The following is a 21,247-nucleotide window of genomic DNA, read 5'->3' on the forward strand; positions in this document are numbered from 1 at the left end:
ATTAGTGACATTCTTTAAAAGGCCCTGGAGACTGGGTACAGTGGCTCATGCCTGTAATCCCAGCACTTTGGGAGGCTGAGGTGGGCAGATCACTTGAGGTCAGGAGTTTGAGACCAACCTGGCCAATATGGTGAAACCCAGTGTCTACAAAAATACAAAGATTAACTGGGCATGGTGGTGCATCCCTGTAGTCCCAGCTCCTCAGGAGGCTGAGGCAGGAGAATTGCTTGAACCCAGGAGGCAGAGAGAGGCGGAGGTTGCAGTGAGCCGAGATTGTGCCACTGCACTCCAGCCTGGGCGACAGAGCCACTCCATCTCAAAAAAAAAAAAAAAGGCCCTGGAGAGCTGCCTCCCATCTTCTACCATAAGAGGACACAGCTAGAAGGCACTGTCTGTGAAAAAGTGGGCCCTCATCAGAAAACACTGGTGGCTTGATCTTGGACTTCCCAGTCTCCAGACTCATGAGAAAAACATTTGTTTATAAGTTACCCAGTCTTTTTTTTTTTTGAGATGGAGTCTTGCTCTGTCACCCAGGCTGGAGTGCAATGGCATGATCTTGGCTCACTGCAACCTCCGCCTCCCGGGTTCAAGCGATTCTCCTGCCTCAGCTTCCCGAGTAGCTGGGATTACAGGTATGTGCCACCACGCCTCGCTAACTTTGTATTTTTAGGAGAGGAGGGGCTTCGCCATGTTGGCCAGGCTGTTCTTGAATGCCTGACCTCTGATGATTCACCCACCTCGGCCTCTCACAGTGCTGGGATTACAGGCATGAGCCACTGCATCCAGCCAAGTTACCCACTCTTAAGGTATTTTGTTATAACCACCTGAACAAGAACAAAGACATTCTCTAAGCCACGTAGTACACATTCATAAATCTGGGGTTTTAAATACCTTCCTCCTATTATTGTCACGAGAGACAGATTCAAGTTTCATTTGGTTGAAGCTTCTAAAGCTGGAAGGAACCTAAAATGAGCTTCAGCTTCAAGGCTAATGTGCCTCTTCTCCCTCCACGTAAAGCAGAAAATGCCAGATCTCCCTTGCCCTGCTTGCTTTGCGGGGAGGATGTGACTCCACAATCCAGTTTCCCCCAATCTGTGGCCACACCCAGGATGAGGATCAGAAGCTAGTGACCACCAGCATCCCTCCTGGTAGCCCATGGCAACCGTGAGGGAAACTGCCTCATTTCACAGGTAACAGGGTCAGAAGTTCTGGTGGCAGCCAACACAGTTCCCAGACCAGCTCTGTGTTCCAATGTGACTTGGGTTCATTTATGTGGCTAATTCAACTTCCCTGTCCTTTCCAGAGGTTCCGTGAGCTTTTCTTTTAAACATGTACTGGGCACTTACTGGCTCTCATTTCCCGAGCTCGGGACTAAACCCTCTACACATCCAGCATTCCTTTACTAAGCCCCTTTGCCCCCAGAGCTAGGAGGTGTGGCTCACAGGCAGGGATCATCTTCTGCTTTCCTCCAAGGCCTGGCCCAGAAGGACCAAGGGAAGACAGTTCCAGCCCAGAGCCATTTCCCTTCCAACCTCTTGGCAAGCCTGATGAGTTCCACTCCCCCCCTGACGGGCACACCTGCCTTCCAGGCACTGATCCTGCTTTCCCCCTCTTGCTCTGCCACTCATTGTGCCTGGCTTGCTGCCCAGCCCTCCCCAGCCTTCTCTCCTCCTACCTTTCCCACTTATTGCCTCCTTCCCGGCTTGTCCAGGATGATAAGCTCTGGTCTCAGCATTCACAGCCTCCTCTATATCTCAGCTGTGTCCCTGGTCATGACTCTGCTTGCTCTTCCCTAAAGCAATTAAAATGGGAAAATCTGACCCTTCTCACCCAGGAGGCAGGTCCTCTCCTACCCACTGGAGCCCCACAGCAAAAGCTCTCTCCTCCCTTCATCCTCCTTCTCACCATGTGATTTCAGACAAGTCCTTTCACTTCTAAGTTTTGCCATGTGTGCATGTGTGCATGTGTATGTGATGTACAGACCTCTGGAGCCATATCACCACAGTGCCTCTCCACTCCCAGCCAGTGCCAGGGCACCCCCTCAGCTGCTGCAGGATGTGTCCCCAGAAGGAGACAGTTAAAGGGGAAGAAAGCCCTTGAGTAGGAGCCAAGTCATCTGAACGCACGCCCTGTGCCCAGAGGAGGCAGGGGCAAGAGTTGCTTTCCGTGAAGAGTGCACCTGATGAGAAGGCAGCTCCAGAGGACTCAAAGGAAAACCAAGAATCAAGAGAGAAAGAAACGTGCAGTCTTTGCCTACTTCCGGGGGGAGGGGTACCGCAAACTCCTTGGTCAATATAGGGACCTGCTTCTCCGTGCGCTCCAGCCCCCTCTGCACCATGCACTCTCCTCCCGGGCCTAGCGCCCGCTACAACTGTGGACTCCGCTAATGCCGGGGGTGCGAGGCGGTGGACGACGCCCAAGTGAAGCCGTTTAGGCCTCGTGGCAGCAACAGATCAAGGGCGAGGTTGCGCTGCTCGTCCTCAGAGTATACAGGTCGGTAGCCCAGCAGCTGCAGGGCACCAGCGCACAGTTCCTGCACGCGGCGGATCTTGGCAAAGGGCAGCGCATGGCGCCAGGCCTGGGAGACGTTGAGCGCATTCCTGGACGAAGTCTTGAAGGCTTCGCGGCGCGCACCAGGTCCAGATCCGTGGGTGATGTTATGGATCCAGGCCTCGAGCTGTGGCGTGAGACTCAGCCCAGTGAAGGCGTAGAGCGCACGGATTTCTGCCAGCGGCTCCCGCGCCAGGTCCTCGAAGCGCACCAGGCGGTAGCGGCCGCGCAGAAAGGGTGGCGGCTTGAGTGTGGCGGCCTCGGCGATGCGTACGTGGCTACGGCACACCTCGCGCACCACGCGCAGACCGGGATCGGCCTCCACCCACGTGCCGTTGGTGCCCAGCACGATGCCGTTGTCACGCGCCAGAGCCTTGGCTGTCTGCTCCCGGGAGCGCAGCACGGCCCGCGGGTCACGTACCAGGTGCACGATGCGCAAGTTGAGCGCGGGGTCGCGGAGCAGCGGGTAGAGCACCTGCAGGTTGAAGAAGCGCACCTCCTTGAGCACCACGTGGCTGTAGGAGCTGCAGGCCTCCCGAGCCAGGCTGAAGGGCTGCCGCGCACACAGTGGCTTGCACACGGCCTCGCTGCTGATGGCGTCTCGGGGAAAGGCACTGCAGGCGGGTGGCGAGCACAGTGCACGGCTCACGGCCCACTGGAAGAGGTCGGACAGGTTGCGGCGCCAAGGCAGATAGGCTTCAAACACGTCCATGTCGCACAGGAAGACGGAGCGCACCAGGTCGCGCACGGCCATGTGCAGCGTTGCAGCGCTGCCCTGCGACAGGGTGGTCCACACGTGCCACGCGGGCTCCATTAGGTAGAAGACGTCAGGGTGCTGGTTGAAGAGTTGGCCCACGAAGGACGAGCCCGAGCGCCACGAGGACAGCACCAGCACATGCACGCGCTCCTCGCTGCCTGCTGGGGACGAGGGCCCTGGCCGGGAAACCAGAAAGAGGAGGAGGAAGGTCTGCGCCAGGAGGAGCGCGGTCACTGCTGTGCTGGAGACGCGCGGCAGCCACATGCTGACTGCTGGGGGCCTTAGGGAGGAGAGCGCAGCGGTTAGGGGTTGCAGCCTGCATGCCCATCCCGTACCCCACTGCCCAGTGCCCGCAGGGAGCAGATTCGACCACCAGACCCGAGCCTCCCATGAACATGATAGTCTCAGTGGGGAGCTCGCCCGGAAATGTGGCCTTAAGATATAGCTCAGGATCCAGTCTAGCTGAGAGCAAAAGTACAAATGCAGAATGCGGTCGGAAATCTGTCTACATGTGAGTTCTACCTTCTTAATGTGAGCCCTACCTTCTTAGTTACCTACCCACATTACCATTGTCTATTTGGAGAGGGAAATATATTTCAAACGGAATTCCTGTCTTTTGCTTAGGAATTCCTGTGAGGAAACTCTTTTAGGTTGTTGAACTGACGGGCGCTCTGGTGGATGTCACAGCACGGCCAGGCTCCCTGAGGCTCTTCCACTCTGTAGCCTGTGATCTTTTTCCTTTTTTAATTTCCCACACTACACTGACATACATAGCCTGTGATCTTGAACCAAATATTGGATCGCCCCGTGACTCAGTTTACCCATCTGTAAAAGGGAGATGATACCAGCACATAATACAGGATTTAGGTGAATTATTGGAAAATGGGACATGTTTGAATATCCTGGATGGACAGGAGGGACACGTAGTAATGTCCCTAACTGAAGAGTGCCCTTGCTACAGTGTGTGCTTCTGCAGTGTATGATTTTTTTTTAAATAGACAGGTATAACTTTTCTTATGGAAAATAACTTTTCTTATTGAAAATAAGCAAATAGGTGCTGGGCGTGGTGGCTCATGCCTGTAATCCCAGCACTTTGGGAGGCCGAGGCGGGTGGATCACCTGAGGTCAGAAGTTCAAGACCAGCTTGGTCAACATGGTGAAACCTCATCTCTACTAAGTACACAAAAATTAGCCAGGTGTGGTAGCGGGCACCCGTAATCCCCAGCTACTCAGGAGGCTGAGGCAGGAGAATCGCTTGAACCCGGGAGGCAGAGGTTGTAGTGAGACGAGATCGCGCCATTGCACTCCAGCCTGGGCAACAAGAGTGAAACTTCATTCCAAAAAAAAAAAAAGAAAAGAAAATAAGCAAATAGGCAGGTTGCGATGATTCAAGCCTGTAATCCCAGCACTTTGGGAGGCTGAGGTGGGAGGATACCTTGAGGCGAAAAGTTTGAGACCAGCCTGGGCAACATATGGATAACCTGCCCGTCTCCACAAAAACATTAAAAAAACAAAAAAAGAAAAGCCAGGTGTGGTGGAGTGCACCTGTGGTCCCTGCTACTCTGGAGGCTGAGGTGGGAGGACTGCTTGAACCCAGGAGTTTGAGATTGCAGTGAGCTTTGAACATGCCACTGCACTCCAGCTTGGGCGACAGAGTGAGACTCTGACTCAAAACATACAATACAATATCAAAATGAGCAAATAAGGCCAGGCACAGTGGCTCATGCCTGTAATCCTAGCAATTTGGGAGGTTGAGGTGGGGAGATCACCTGAGGTCAGGAGTTCGAGACCAACCTGGCCAACATGGTAAAACCCCATCTCTACCAAAAAAAATACAAAAATTAGCTGGGCATGGTGGTGCATGCCTGTAGTCTCAGCTACTTGGTAGGCTGAGACGGGAAAATCGCTTGAACCCGGGAGGCAGAGGTTGCAGTGAGCTGAGATTACGCCACTGCACTCCAGCCTGGGCAATGGAGTGAGACTCTGTCTCAAAAACAAAAAAATGAGCCAATAAATAAAGTGGACAAAGAACACCAATTGTTGCCATCACCGGTGGGGAGTGTAGTGCTGAAGGCAGCATGGGCTCCAGAGGGAGGGTGTCCTGGAGCCCTGTGGGTTTGCAAGACCAGTTGAGGCGGAGCTGGGATGGAGCCAGAGAAGCAGAGAGGTGAGAGCAGGTACTGTCCCGGCCAACTGAGGGGACTCACCACTGTCCAGGGCTGCTGGGAGAGCTGCAACGCTGATCACAAATCCATTGGAGATGATTAGAGGTTCCTCAGCACCTGGTAAAGCAGGAGGGCGATGGAGTCATACTCTACAGGAGAAGATAGCCCTAAAAGCGACACAACTTCTCTGAGGCTTGATTTCCACTTCTGTAGAATGGGATTTGCAACATTTAACCTCTTAGGGCTGTTGTGAGATGCTGCTGCAAACACCTATGAAGAGGGGGCCTGGGAAAGCATTCCTTACACACATGCCCCCATTATTGTTACTGTCCCTGTGCTGAGCTACTGTTTGGAGAGGAGGAGCCCCTCCTCCTGGGGAGTCTCCCCCGAGAGGAGACACCCACAGGCCACCTACTCTTCCAATCCCAGTATCTCACAGGCCGTCCTCTGGCCTCCAACCACCAGCCCTTTAGTGGACCTTAAGAATGTCACATAGGCCGGGTACGGAGGTTCACGCCGGTAATCCCAGCACTTTGGGAGGCCGAGGCAGGTGGATCACCTGAGGTTGGGAGTTCGAGACCAGCCTGACCAACATGGAGAAACCCCATCTCTACTAAAAATACAAAATTAGCCAGGCGTAGTGGCACATGCCTGTACTCAGGAGGCTGAGGCAGGAAAATCACTTGAACCTGGGAGGCAGAGGTGTGGTGAGCCGAGATCATGTCACTGCACTCCAGCCTGGGCAACAAGGGGGAAACCCCGTCTCAAAAAAAAAAAAAAAAAAAAGTCCCACATGTTTCACAGGGTGGAAGGAACACTGAGCCAGCCTCCCGCATTCCAAGGTCCCAAAGTGTTCTTCTCTTTGCACCTGTTGCTTCTGCAGTGATCTCAAGACTGGGTGACTTTGGAAGGGAGGGGCCTGGAAGTTTTCTCCTTGCTCCTGCATCCTTTGCTCCCTGCCTTCCCCCTTCCCCTGTCCAGGTCACACTGAGAGAAACCAGGGTCTAACTTGTGAGCAGATCCCATTTCTGCCCCTTTCCCGCATCAGGAGGCAACAGGGGTGGGTGGAGGATGCCCAACAGCTCTGTCACCAGCCGACTCCAGATCCCACAGCCACTCTGGGAAAACCTGGAAGACGGGGAGAGTAGCCACTCATCTGCTCTGCACACGATCAACGCTCCTCCAGTGCCAGTGGGCTGACGATGGTTGGTGGGGCGCCGAAAGAGAAGTGAACTCATTTGCTGACTTCAATGATCACAAGTGCTAGGTGCTTCAAGTCCACGGGATGACTTAACTCAATGGGTCCTGAGGTGGGCATGATGATGTCAATTTTTCAGGTGAAGGACTCAAGGCTTGGAGAGACAGCAAGAAAGCTGGGACCCCAGGACTCCTGTTCATTAGCTCCTGGCACTTCTGATCCCAGGCTGTGGGCCTCTCCCACCTGTGATTGCTCCCTGCAGAGTGCAGGACCCTGCTGCTCTGGCCCAAACACAGTTGTCCTGGCCAGCCCAGCCCTTCCCTGGGTAGAGAGGATCTTGATCCCAAGCCAAGGTGTTTGTTACCTGTGTTCCAGGAAAGCCAGAGGTCTTCTTAAATGACTCACACACTACAGGAACTGCTATGAGATCCTATTACTGAAACTCAAGAACTAGGAAGGTGGCTGAATCATCCTATGCCACAGAGTCTCCAGAAGACCAATTCCTAGCTGGGAGCGTTCTGATAGGAGCCTTACGTTCAGCACAGTGGACATTTGGGCCAAGGTTTCAACATTAGGAAGAACAAGTCAGGCAGGCCCTGTGATAGGTACTTTTGTCTTCACGATTAAATGCTATCATCCCAAGTCCCTAGGAGGCAGAAATGACCATCCCTCTCTGTTTTGATAGAAGCAGTGGGGCTCAGAGACGTGAATACCCAGTAAGAAGGAGGAAGGCAGGGGCTTAAATCCAAGAGCCAGCCGGGTACGTTACCTCATGCCTGTAATTACGGCATTTTGGGAGGCTGAGGCGGGTGAATTTCTTGGGCCCAGAAGCTCAAGACCAGCCTGGGCAACATGGCCAAACCCCATCTCTACTAAAAATACAAAAATTAGCCCGGTGCAGTGGCGCGGACCTGTAGTCCCAGCTACTCAGTAGGCTGAGGTGGGAGGATTGCTTGAGCCTAGGAGGTACAGGTTGCAGTGAGCAGAGACTGTGTGACTGCACTCCAGCCTGGGCAATGGAGAGAGACCCTGTCTCAAAAATAAATAAATAATAAATAAATAAATAGGCCGGGTGTGCGGTGGCTCACACCTGTAAACCCAGCACTTTGGGAGGCTGAGGCAGGTGGATCACCTAAGGTCAGGAATTCGAGACTAGCCTGACCAACATGGTGAAACCCCATCTCTACTAAAAATACAAAAATAGCCAGGCATGGTGGCAGGCGCCTGTAGTCCCAGCTACTCGGGAGGCTGAGGAAGGAGAATTGCTTGAATCCAGGAGGTGGAGATTGCAGTGAGCCAAGATCACGCCACTGTACTCCAGCCTGGGTGACAGAGCAAGACTCCGTCTCAAAAAGTAAATAAATAAATAAACAAACAAACATAAATAAATAAATCCAAGAACCAGACTCTCACTGCAGGGCTCTGTGGTGGGTGTCGCAGTCCTGAGCCTTTGTCCACTGCCCTTTCCCATCCTGGAAGGCCTATCTCCCCCTTGAAAGTCTTCCTTTGATGAGGGGCACATATTTATTAGATGTTCACTTTTTGGAAAAGGTAACACATAGATGTTGTATAAAATTCTAAGCCATGCACGGTGGCTCATGCCTGTAATCCCAGCACTTTGGGAGGCTGAGGCGGGCAGATCACTAGAGGTCAGGAGATCGAGACCAGCCTGGCCAACATGACAAAACCCCGTTTCTACTAAAAATACAAAAATTAGCCGGGTGTGGTGGTGAGTGCCTGTAGTCCCAGGTACTTGGGAAGCTGAGGCAGGAGAATCATTTGAACCTGGGAGACGGAGGTTGCAGTGAGCTGAGATTGCGCCACTGTACTCCAGCCTGGGTGACAGAGCGAGACTCCATCTCAAAAAAAAAAAACAAAACAAAAAAAACTCAAGGTACAGATGAGGACATTGCCAGCTCATGTTTCATGTGTGAAGACAGGAAAAGAGGCCACACTCCCTGGACAGACACAGCCCCACACCAGAGCACAAGGCCAGTCAGGCAGAAGGAACTGACGTTTCCTATGTCTCATGCCCTCTCCAGCCCTCCAACCTCAGAGGCAATTCTGCTTTAAATTTCCAACAAGTAATTAATGGTGATGATGGTGATGATGATGATGAAAATGATCATATTTTTTCAGGAGGAGGGTGGAACTAAAAAGTACAAGAGGCCATAAAGGGAACAGAAAGTTCTGTTTCTTGTTTTGGTAGCCAGGAGCACCCTAAGCAGTGGTCCTTCTTAAGTCACAGAAACTTTTTTTGACATTAACTCTTTTTAAAATTTATTTTTGTCAAAATACTACACATAGCTTGAGAAAGGATAAAATATGCCTGGAGGCCAGGCACGGTGGCTCATGCCTGTAATCCTAGCACTTTGGGAGGCCGAGGTGGGAGGATCTCTTCAGCCCAGGAGTTCAAGGTTGCAGTGAGTTATATCATTCTACTGCTCACCAGCTTGGGTAACAGAGTGTGACCCTCTTTCTTGAAAAAAAATCAAAAACCTAAAACCACAGCAAAACACTCCAGCTCACAGCTGAAGCTCACAGCTCACAGCTGAAGTACTGAGAGTACATTTCCTTTCTTGTTTTTTCTTGTTTCCCTTAGGGGCTGATTGCATTATATATTAGAAAGGTTGAAAGAAAAATTTAAAAGATGTGAAAAGTAGAACAAAAAACATAAATGACAGATAAAGGTTGGAAAATAGAGAAAAGATAAGATCAGCAAAAGATTCATCCAGGAAAGCCAGTGCTCAGGATCCCGATCCTGGCAGAGCTGACAATCAAGTTGGGGACACTGAAGACACATCTGGCTATGTGATGGTCAAGGGACCTGATGGTGTCCCAGTGGATGGCCCGGACATCCAGCCACGGGAGGTCACGCTGGTCCTGGCTGCATCCTTATCTCCTGGATTCCAGCAAAGTCCCCACCTGGCCTCCCTTCAGTCCATCTTGTACAGATGCCCCCAGAGGTGCCTACACCACACATCTGATCCTGTCATTCTCCTCTTCAGTAACCTTCAGCTTTCCAACCTTACCTCCCATATCCCAGGCTTCAGACGGCTGGGAATAATCAGTGTTCATCAAACAAGCTCCATCTCTCCCAACTCCCTCACCCATGCTATGAGTGCCCAGCCCTGACTCCCATCGGGAGGCATTTCAGCCTCACCTGCAGCCGCCTCCTGTGAGCCTGTCAAGGCATGCCCCACTCTGCCCTGCATTGTACTTTGCTTTCCCTTCTTGCCTGTGAGCAACCCGGAACTTTGGATTGTGGTTTTTTGCAAGCGAACACCTGTTCTCCGGTGACCAGTGTGAGGATCGGCGCTGCACAGGTGCACTGGACACGCTTGGTTCTGTCTACTCAGTACCTGTTTTTCCTTCTGATGACAGTCTCTAGGTTTTTCCCTGGGGAACCACCCTCACCCACTCAAAAGTGCATGTGGCTCAGATGGGGCTGATCCACCACTCCCGGCTCCTAAGGGTCATGTGTCCCAAGACAGGCTCACACTGACCCTGCACCCCCAGCCCACACAGAACTATTGGCCTGGGAATGGGACATCTGCTCAACTGCAGTTCTGGAGTTTTGTTGATCACAAGGGAAGAGGAAACTGCCTGGGTGCAAAGTCAACAACAGAAGAGAACTCAGCAGAGAAAGTTCACAAGCAAGCTAACAGCATCATCTAAGCATTTGGATCCAGTTGTGCAAGGCTTACCCATGGACCCCTCAGCTGAGAGAAGCATTCAGTTTCTGCTTAAGTCCCTGGGAGATGAGTTTCTGTCACTTACACCCAAGAGTGGTGATTAGATAGTGACAGTGAGGTGGGTCACTTGGTGGGGTGAGGTGGGAAGGGTGCAGGGGTAGAGCTTCTGGGGGCTGGCCCTGCTTTGTTTCTTTCTGACAGTGCTAATTACACGGGTGTGTTCAGTTCGTGAAAGTTCACCAAGCTGTACTTTCATTATATGTACTCTGAAGAATGGCATACTTCAATAAAAAGTAAAGAATCCTGACTGAAGAAGATAGTAAGAGTCATGTCAAGGAATGTCTCAAACAACAAATGAGTAGAGGACATGAACAAATACTTGCCATTGCAATCAGATACTCTGTGGTCCACATCCAGAGGGAGGAATTCCCCAATAGCCCACATGGCTTTCTGCCGAGCACCTTAAAGTCACAGGATCTTCTAAACATCCCTTACCATTTCTCGGCCTGGCCTGAGAGACCTAGGAAGGAGCTATGGTTCTGCCTGATTTGCAAATGGTAAAAGCAAGACACTGACCAAGGATGGTCTTCCATAGCAGGGTCGAGCTGGAGCCCAGGAATCCTGGCTGTCTGGGCAGCACTCACTTCCAGCCAAGCTCTGCCTACCCTCGACACAGCAGCTCCAGGCTGGGAGTGGTGGCTCACACTTGTAATACCAGCACTTTGGGAGGCCGAGGCAGGTGGCTTACCTGAGGTCAGGAGTTCGGGACTAGCCTGACCAACACGGTGAAACCCCATCTCTACTAAAAATACAAAAATTTGGCCAGGCGCGGTGGCTCACGCCTGTAATCATGGCACTTTGGGAGGCCGAGGCGGGTGGATCACGAGGTCAAGAGATCGAGATCATCTTGGCTAACACAGTGAAACCCTGTCTCTACTAAAAATACAAAAAATTAGCCGGGCATAGTGGCGGGCGCCTGTAGTCCCAGCTACTCGGGAGGCTGAGGCAGGAGAATGGCGTGAACCCGGGAGGCGGAGCTTGCAGTGAGCTGAGATCCTGCCACTGCACTGCAGCCTGGGTGACAGACAGAGTGAGACTCCGTCCCCCTCCCCCCCCCCCAAAAAAAGAAAAAATACAAAAATTAGCCAGGTGTGGTGGCAGGCACCTGTAATCCCAGCTACTCGGGAGGCGGAGGCAGGAGAATCGCTGGAACCCGGGAGGCGGAGCTTGCAGTGAGCCAAGATCACGCCACTGCACTCTAGCCTGGCAACAGAGTAACACTCCGCCTCAAAACAAACAAACAAACAAAAAAACAAAACCAAAACAACAACAAGACACAGCAGCTCTTCTTGTTACCAGCCTGTTCCAGCCCTGTTCATAGAATCTAAAGGAAGAAAATGTAACACTAGGTATAGATCCCAGGTTTAGATTTCTCTGTTTAGAGTTGGCTGGAGGCCATCCCTGTTCAAGAATCCCAAAGCCACCTGGGCACGGTGGCTCATGTCTATAATCCCAGCACTTTGGGAGGCCGAGGTGGGTGGATCACCTGATGTCAGGAGTTCGAGACCAGCCTGGCCAACATGGTGAAACCCCGTCTCTACTAAAAATACAAAAATAAGCCGCCATGGTGGCAGGTGCCTATTTGTAACCCCAGCTACTCCGGAGGCTGAGGCAGGAGAATTGCTTGAGTCCGGGAGGCGGAGGTTGCAGTGAGCAGAGATCATGTGCCATTGCACTCCAGCCTGGGCAACAAGAGCAAAGCCCCGTCACAAAAAAAAAAAAAAAAGAATCCCAAAGGCTGGAAAAAACAGATACCCAATGAGGAGTCAGTGGCCTTGAGGCATCAAGCGCTACGACTGGGGCCAAACTGCCCTAGTGGAGCCCTGGGCATGTGGAAGGGGGAAGAAGGCTAACGAGGAGCGAAAGAAAGAGGAAGAAAGAAGAGAGAAAGAAAACAGAAAATGAGACAAAACATAAAGCAGGGAACATAAAACATAAAACAGGCCAGGTGCGGTGGCTCATGCCTGTAATCCCAGCACTTTGGGAGGCCGAGGTGGGTGGATCACATGAGGTCTGTAATCCCACGTACTTGGGAGGCTGAGGCAGGACAATCGCTTGAACCCGGGAGGCGGAGGTTGCAGTGAGCCTAGATCGCGCCATTTCACTCCAGCCTGGGCAACAAGAGTGAAACTTTGTCTCAAAGAAAAACAAAACCAAAAACAAAACATAAAACATAAAGATGGAAGATGAGTGTTCATGGGGGGCAGGAACAAGGAATCCCTGCAAACACCATCTATGAGGGTTTCCTACATGCCCAGTGTTTCCCATCCATTTTCTGATTTGATCCTCACAGCGACCCTATGACATGGACCTGATGATCATCCCTATTTTATAGATGAGGAAAGTGAGGTGTAGAGAAATTAAGGGAGGCAGGACATGGTGACTCATGCCTGTAATCCCAGCACTTTGGGAGGCCGAGGAGGGCAGATTACCTGAGGTCAGGAGTTCGAGACCAGCCTGGCCAACATGATGAAACCCCATCTGTACTAAAAATACAAAAATTAGCTAGGCGTGGTGGTGCATGCCTGTAATCCCAGCTACTCATGAAGATGAGGCAGAATCGCTTGAGCCCAGGAGGCGGAGGTTGCAGTGAGCCGAGATTGTGCCACTGCACTCCAGCCTGGGCAACAAAGCAAGACTGTCTCAAAAAAAAAAAAAAAAAAGAAAAAAGAAAAGGGACTTGCCCGAAGAATTCACACAGTGGCTGCTGAGTCAGAGTTGGAAGCCTAGCAGTGTAACCTTGGAGCTCTTCACTACATAGTGTCAAGTGGAAAACAGAAGAAACAAAGCTGACACACATATATACATTTCTCCCATCTGTGTGTGTTCTTAGATGTGCATGTATTTTTCACACAGTTGGCTGGGTGTTAAAAGTACACGAATATCAAAGAACACCCACAGATGGGAGAAAACAGTTACAAATCATGTCTACAGAATGGGACTTGTACCCAGAATATAAAAAGAGCTCTTACAACTCAACACGAAATAGGCAAATATCTTATTTAGTTTTTTAAGAATGAGCATATTTAAGAAATATAAGAATAAGTAAATTTAAGAATGAATAAAGAAAAAAATTAAAATGAGTAAAGGATTTGGGAGAAGTTTCTCTGAAGAAGATACACAAATGGAAAGATGCTCGACCAGGAGCAGTGGCCCATGCCTGTAATCCCAGCACTTTGGGAGGCCGAGGTGTGTGGATCACCTGAGGTCAGGAGTTCGAGACCAGCCTGGCCAAAATGATGAAACCCCATCCTCTACTAAAAATACCAAAAACTAGCCAGGCGTGGTGGCAGGCACCTGTAATCCCAGCTACTCAGTGAGGGGGGGGGCAGGGGGGCAGGAGAATCGCTTGAACCCAGGAGGCTGAGGTTGCAGTGAGCCAAGGTCGTGCCATTGCATTCTAGCCTGGGGGACAAGAGCGAGACTTTGTCTCAAAAAGAAAAAAGGCTGGGCACAGTGGCTCACACCCGTAATCCCAGCGCTTTGGGAGGCCAAGGCTGGTGGATCACCTGAGGTCGGGAGTTCGAGACCAGCCTAACCAACATGGAGAAACCCCGTCTCTACTAAGAATACAAAATTAGCCAGGCGTGGTGGCGCATGCCTGTAATCCCAGCTACTCGGGAGGCTGAGGCAGGAGAATCGCTTGAAACCAGGAGGCAGAGGTTGTGGTGAGCCGAGATCGCACCATTGCACTCCAGCGTGGGCAACAAGAGTGAAACTCCATCTCAAAAAAAAAAAAAAAAAAAGGAAAGATGCTCAACATTTTTAGGCAGTGGGGAAATGCAAATTAAACTACAATGACAAGTCACTTTCCATCCACCATGAAGGTTACAATTTTAAAAAGGTAATTATAATAAATAATATATAATTACAAGTGTTGGTGAGATGACAGAGATGTGGGGATCCTCATAAAGTGGGAATGTCAAATGGTGCATTTCCTGAAGAAACAATTTGGTGGTTTCTCAAAAGGTTGAATAGAGTGACCATATGATACAGCAGAGCCACTCCTGGGTACACACCCTAGAGAACCGAACATACAAGCCCACATGAAAACCTGCTCATGAATTTGCACAGCAGCATTATTCATAATAGCCAAAAAGTGGAGACATCCCTAATGTCTATCAGTTGATGAATGGATAAACAAAATGTGGTGTAACCACACAGTAGACAATTCTCTGCAATAAAAAAGAATAAAGTACTGATATATACAAAGTTCAATGTGAAAACACTGAATATACTATAAGCCAGTGAACTGTACACTTTTAAAATATAAACTTTGGGCCAGACGCAGTGGCTCATGCATGTAATCCTAGCACTTTGGATTAAATGGGTGGATCACCTGAGGTCAGGAGTTTGAGGCCAGCCTCGCCAACATGATGAAACCCCGTCTCTACTGAAAATACAAAAAAAAAAAAATTAGCTGGTTGTGGTGGCAGGCACCTGAAATCCCAGCTACTCAGGAGGCAGAGGCAGGAGCATCGCTTGAACTTGGGAGGTAGAGTTTGCAGTGAGCTGAAATCAAGCCAATGCACTCCAGCCTGGGTGACAAGAGTGAAACTCCGTCTTAAAAAAAAAAAAATATATATATATATATAAATACAATATACTTATATATTATATATAAACATAATATACTTATATATTATATATAAACTTTAACATACATGAGTTCTATCTCAATAAAGCTATTATTTTTAAAAAATACAAAGTATGGGAGATGCACACTGAAGATGGTGTTTATTTTTCTATGGCCAGTTTACAGGTAATTTATTTATTTTTTTTATTTTTTGAGACGGAGTCTTGCTCTGTCGCCCAGGCTGGAGTGCAGTGGTGCGATCTCGGCTTACTGCAAGCTCCGCCTCCCGGGTTCATGCCATTCTCCTGCCTCAGCCTCCTGAGTAGCTGGGACTACAGGTGCCCGCTGCCACGCCTGGCTAAATTTTTGTATTTTTTAGTAGAAACAGGGTTTCACCGTGTTAGTCAGGATGGTCTCGATCTCCTGACCTCGTGATCTGCCTGCCTTGGCCTCCCAAAGTGCTGGGATTACAGGCGTGAGCCACGGCGCCCAGCTGGTAATTTATTTTCTTATTCGTGCTTTGCTGCATTTTCCAGATAGTCTACATCAGACTTTTATTACAATGATAAAATCAGAAATTTCTAGTTGGTTAAAGGAGGCTTAGGTGGAGTTTGTGTTTCTCCAGCTATCACTGCAGAGAGACAGGTGCCTGCAAAACCATCTCCCAGCTGACCTGAGTACCCAGTTAGCTAGAGAAGGCCAGGGGCATGAATTACCTGCTCTGCACTAAAAGTTGTCAGAGCCCCCAAGCACACTCTCAACCCCAGGACTGTGGGCTGCGCCAGGCTGTGGCTGAAGCTGTGCCTGGCCCCCAAGCCCTGGCCACATCTGCCATCTCTGCCAGTCCTGGTGATGCAGCTGCATGGCATCCCCCAGAGGCAGGGGGCTGGGACTGCAAGGCCCAGATGCTGATGGAGAAAACAGATCTGCCTTCAAAATCTACTGGGAAATGAATTCTAATTAGCCTGGGAAAGGAGCCTCAAGCCTCCCTGGCTCAGAGCCACTGCCCTGGGGCATTTCAGAGCAGATAAGCAGATAGCAACACACAAACCCTTTTCCTTGGCTGGGAGCTTTAGGGATTCTCACACTGCACTTCGCACAGCACCTGACTTGGTCTAAATTGTAGTACCTTACTGCTGGAGGCCATAAAGTCTGAGGGTTCCCCACTTCTTCTGTGCAGCAACACACACAGGGTACGGAGTGGGATTGTGCTTTTAGCACATTTGCCTGTTACCCTAAGTATTGACAGAGCCCTCTCATTACAGAGATAATCTGGAATGTTCTCTGGTTTATTAACCATTTATTTTAATTACCTTATTTTTTAAAAGTAAATCATTCTTCCAAATCGATGACATAGAAAAAGGAAGACTATTTTATAGGAAAATAACTCAGGGCCGGGCGCGGTGACTCACGCCTGTAATCCCAGCACTCTGGGAGGCCAAGACAGGCAGATCACCTTAGGTCAGGAGTTGGGGACCAGCCTGGCCAAACATGGTGAAACCCCGTCTTTACTAAATACACAAAAAGTAGCCAGGTGTGGTGGCGCGTGCTTGTAATCCTAGCTACCCAGGAGGCTGAGGCAGGAGAATCACTGGAGCCCAGGAGTCCGAGGCTGCAGTGAGCAGAGATCACTCCACTGCACTCCAGTCTGGGCGACAGAGAGAGACTCCATCTCAAACAAAAACAAAAACAAAAACAAAAAACAAAAAACACATAGTCAAATGCAACATGTGGACCTTGTTTGGATTCTGATTTGAAAAAAACATCTGCCAGGAGATACCCTAGAGGTCATCAGATATATTTCAATATTGACTAATAGGTGATAGTGAGAAATTATTATTAACACTCTTATCACTACCCAGAACAATCTTGTTCATGTATTTCTGAACCCATCTCCCCGCCCAAGACACTAGAAGCAGAATGGTGTCTGTCTCATTAAAGACAGTAGGTACAGAGCACTGAGGTTAAGAGTGTGAATCCCACTTGACCATTTACTACATGATCTTGTGCAAGTTACTTCTTTCTGTGCCTGCTTGGTTAAAAAAATATCTGGAAGGTCAGGTGCGATGGCTCACACCTGTAATCCCAGCACTTTGTGAGGCTGAGGAAGGCGGATCACAAGGTCAGGAGTTCGAGACCAGCTTGACCAACATGGTGAAACCCCATCTTTACTAAAAATACAAAAATTAGCCAGGCGTGGTGGCGGGTGCCTGTAATCCCAGCTACTCAGGAGTCTGAGGCAGGAGAATCGCTTGAACCTGGGATGCGGAGAGGTTGCAGTGAGCCGAGATTGTGTCACTTTCACTGCACTCCAGCCTCGGTGACAGAGAGAGACTCCATCTCAAAAAAAAAAAAAAAAAAAAAAAACAACTGTAAAGTGGGGGAAACAATATAACCCAACTCATGGGCTTGATTGAAAGACTGAGTGAGTGGGTATTTGTAAAGCAGAACAATGTCTGGCGCATAGTGCACTTATGAGTATTTGCTTAGGAATCTTCCTTCCTGGGCCACACTTATAGTCTATGAATCCAAGGGGAAGTCTTTGAATGAGGAAAACCCAAGGACAATGGCTCTACCAGATTCAGGTGCCCCAGTGTCCCAGCAACAGAATGTGGCAGGCACAGGCAGGGGCCCCACAAGGGCAAACAAAACAGAAGACGCTGGAAAGTCATGGCTACAGGCCTGGCTTCTGTTTTTTCTGAGATGGAGTCTCACTGTTGCCCAGACTGGAGTGAAGTACCACAATATCAGCTCACTGCAACCTCTGCCTCCTGGGTTCAAGTGATTCTTCTGCCTCAGCCTCCCACGTAGCTGGGATTACAGGCACTCGCCATCATGCCCAGCTAATTTTTGTATTTTTAGTAGAGATGGGGTTTCACCATGTTGGCCAGGCTGGTCTTGAACTCCTGACCTCAGGTGATCCACCTGCCTCGGCCTTCCAAAGTGCTGGGATTACAGGCGTGAGCCACTGCGCCTGGCCTTAGAAGCTTGGCTTCTGAAGCTGGATTGGGTTCAAAGCCTGTCTCTACTACCAGTGAGGGGTGTGACTTAGAGCAAGTCACTCTCTGGCTCTCTGTACTCCAGTTGACTCTGTTTGTAGAACAAAGCCAGAAAAGTTCCGGCCTCCCAGGCTGGAGAGGAGACCAACCCCAGCTCCCCGAGCAGCACAGCACCCTCAGAGGCCCTGGGACTTGGCCCACTCGCTTGTGGGTTTAAGTCAGCCAACTCCTTTCTGCTCTTCAGGCCTCAGTTTTCCCATCCTCAAAAATGGGAAACTTGACTGCCTTGCCTCTGTGAAAAAGGGAGGAGAAAGGAAAGTCAACATTTGCTAGGCACCTGTCCTGAGGCCCAGAGGGCCTGTCCTGAAGCCCAAGATGAAGCCGTCAGAAGCAGTGACGCAGGACTCCAATTCCCCTGGGTCTGGTTCCAAATTAACCCGCCAAGCTACTGCTTCTCAATAATTCTATGGAAAAAGCCCTTGAAGAGCTTTTGAAAGTCATGTCCTTTGAAACTCAAGTAGTGAGACAAAAGGGGTTCTCCCCTCGCAGTGAGGATTCCCCTGCGCAACCGAAGCCCCAGCAAGACACTTCCAAACCGGTGCCAACAGCGGCGATGCCCTTTCCACGTTGCTGATGGAAAAGCCACCCCCAGCTCTTCCCGCCACCCCAGGTCCCCGGTGCAGGACAGAGGAGCGTCCCCAGCTGTGCCACCAGCCCGGCCCCCAGCCCAACCGAGTGTGGGGACATCCCCCGCGGAGAATGAAGAACCAACGTACCCCAAAGCTTGGCGGCTCTGCCCGAGCTGGAGCGGCACGGTGGGGGACGCCCCTCTCCCTGGGCTCAGCAAAGGCTCCCAAACGTCGTCTCTTCCAAATTCCACCGCACAGCCAGCTCTTTCTCTTCACTGGGAGGGTCCGCAGGGGCTGACTTGCTCCTTAAGGTCCCAGGACTATTAAGGGACACCCGGTGAGGCCGGGAAAGGGGGTCTAAGAGGCATGGACGAGAGTCGGGGGTGACCAAGCCACTGGAAGCTCCTGGAGACTCGAGGCAGAGCGAATCTGGGAACAGGGCAGGAGTCCCAGAATGGGATGTTGAGGATGGGGGTGTCCTGGGGCTACCACAGGGAAGGACCCGGCGCAGAGCTCCCTCTGGAACCCGGCACTGCGGCCCGCGCCCTCTACTCCCCGCGCGCCGGCCAGCAACCCTCGGCGCTGCCCGGTGCAGCCCGCCCGAGCGCACACAATGAGGCGCTTTCAGACGTGGCTGTGGTCCCGGGGTGGCCGGCGGGAGCTAGCGCGGTGGGGGAAGGAAGGAGCCGGTTGGCCCATCCCCGACCGAGGGGCCACGCCTCGGGGGAGGGGCGCCGGCCGAGGGCGGGGCAGGAGGGCCCAGGTGGGCTGGGGCTCTGAAAGGCTCAACAACTTTTAGCCGACGATGTCAAAGGGCGCTGGCAGAGTCACCTCTCATCTGACTACAAAGGAACGTTGTACCCCACCCCACCCCAAATCCCCAGAGAAGGGGGGCTCCTGGGAGGACAAAGGCCCTAGTGAAGGAAGTCGAATCTTAATCTTGACCCTCCTCACTCTCGGGGGCATCTTTGCGGCGAGGTGACTTGGAATCCAAACCCTTCCCAAGGCCACGGCACCTGGATGACACAGGGACCCGGTGCAGTGTCCCAACTGGCAAGAGCAGAGAGACCAGGTGGCCTTAGGAGCTGGGTCCGCAGCTTTTCCCCTCCTCCTGCGCGTTCCCTGCCCTAGCCTAGGCCCAGAGGCGCAGGCTTCATAGCAGGTCCAGATAAAGACATGATACGTTTCAACAAATAAGATATTTCCGGCCAGGGCCGGGCGCGGTGGCTCACGCCTGTAATCCCAGCACTTTGGGAGGCCAAGGCGGGCGGATCACGAGGTCAGCAGATCGAAATCATCCTGGCTAACACAGTGAAACCCCGTCTCTACTAAAAATATAAAAAAATTAGCCGGGCCCGGTGGCGGGCACCTGTAGTCCCAGCTACTCGGGAGGCTGAGGCAGGAGAATGGCGTGAACCCGGGAGGCGGAGCTTGCAGTGAGCCGAGATCGCGCCACTGCACTCCAGCCTGGGCAACAAAGTGAGACTCCGTCTCAAAAAAAAAAAAAAAAAAAAAAAAAAAAAAAAAAAATCCGGCCAGGCGCAGTGTCTCACGCCTGTAATCCCAGCACTTTGTGGGGCCGTAGTGGGTGGATCACGAGGTCAGGAGTTCGAGACCAGCCTGGCCAACAGGGTGAAACCCCCTCTCTACTAAAAATACAAAAATTAGCCGGGTGTGGTGGCAGGCGCCTGTAATCCTAGCTACTCAGGAGGCTAAGGCAGGAGAATTGCTTGAGCCCGGGAGGCGGAGGTTGCAGTGAGCTGAGATTGCACCACTGCACTCCAGCCTGGGTGACAGGGCGAAACTCTGTTTAAAAAAAAAAAAAAAAAATTCCCCCTTACAAATAACAGGGCAGAGCCCAGGCATCTGAAAAGGATGAAGCATTTCTAGGTCTTGTTAAATTAGTGATGGGGTCTTAATGAAGAACTCCCTGCTGCTGGGAGAAGAAATAAGCAGTCCTTCCTGGTTGTGGTTTGGCAAAATGAATTAAGATTCTTAACAATGGTCCTAAGCTTTTCGGACTGGTAATTCCTTTCTAGGAGCTATCTTAAGGAAATAAACCAGAAACAAGGATTTATGTACAGGGTTCATATAAGTGTTGTTCATGATTTTGATATTGATTTTTTTTGAGATGGAGTCTCACTCTTGTAGCCCAGGCTGGAGTGCAATGGCGGGATCTAGGCTCACTGCAACCTCCGCCTCTCGAGTTCAAGTGATTCTCTTGCCTCAGCCTCCTCAGTAGCTGGGATTACAGGTGCCCACCACCACGCCGGGCTAATTTTTGTACTTTTAGTAGAGACAGGGTTTCACCATGTTGTCCAGGCTGGTCTCGAACTCCTGAGCTCAGGTTATCCGCCCGCCTCTGTCTCCCAAAGTGCTGGGATTACAGGCATGAGCCACCGTGCCCGGCCTGTTCATGATTTTTAAAAAGTTAGAAATAGTGTACAGGATAGAAAGATGTGTGCCAGAAGGCCAACCATAACTCTGGGTAGGGGATTGGCTGGCAATCATTATTTTCCTTAGGATCATGTAATTTACATTTCCTTAATCAGTATTTACAAGTTATCTGGCCAGAAAGATCCAAAACCTCTTTACAAAGCATGAATAAGGAGAGGGGG

At 50.9% G+C, this 21,247-nt stretch overlaps 1 protein-coding gene across 3 annotated transcripts; it reads right to left on the minus strand.

Annotated features, from left to right (window-relative positions):
* Positions 1–316: 316 nt before the first annotated feature.
* Positions 317–19,291, minus strand: CHST6 (carbohydrate sulfotransferase 6). Of its 3 annotated transcripts, XM_063654555.1 has the most exons (4): positions 18,777–19,291; positions 14,765–14,818; positions 5,515–5,589; positions 317–3,587 (listed from the first exon to the last, which is right to left on the minus strand). In XM_063654555.1, exon 4 carries the CDS (start codon positions 3,569–3,571, stop codon positions 2,384–2,386), a length of 1,188 nt encoding a protein of 395 aa, XP_063510625.1. In that variant the 5' UTR covers positions 3,572–3,587; positions 5,515–5,589; positions 14,765–14,818; positions 18,777–19,291; the 3' UTR covers positions 317–2,383. The 3 variants fall into 3 exon arrangements, with proteins under 3 accessions (XP_063510625.1, XP_054309532.1, XP_063510624.1); XM_054453557.2 differs by lacking the exon at positions 14,765–14,818; XM_063654554.1 differs by lacking the exon at positions 14,765–14,818 and having other exon boundaries at positions 5,515–5,639.
* Between the last annotated feature and the right edge of the window lie 1,956 nt (positions 19,292–21,247).

The sequence above is a fragment of the Pongo pygmaeus genome, chromosome 18 (assembly GCF_028885625.2).
Source record: "Pongo pygmaeus isolate AG05252 chromosome 18, NHGRI_mPonPyg2-v2.0_pri, whole genome shotgun sequence".
In the NCBI taxonomy this organism is placed as follows: Eukaryota; Metazoa; Chordata; class Mammalia; order Primates; family Hominidae; genus Pongo; species Pongo pygmaeus.

Excerpts from the sequence above, each read along its gene's own strand:
- CHST6 (XM_054453557.2), bottom strand. The coding sequence starts at position 3,571 with ATGTGGCTGCCGCGCGTCTCCAGCACAGCAGTGACCGCGCTCCTCCTG.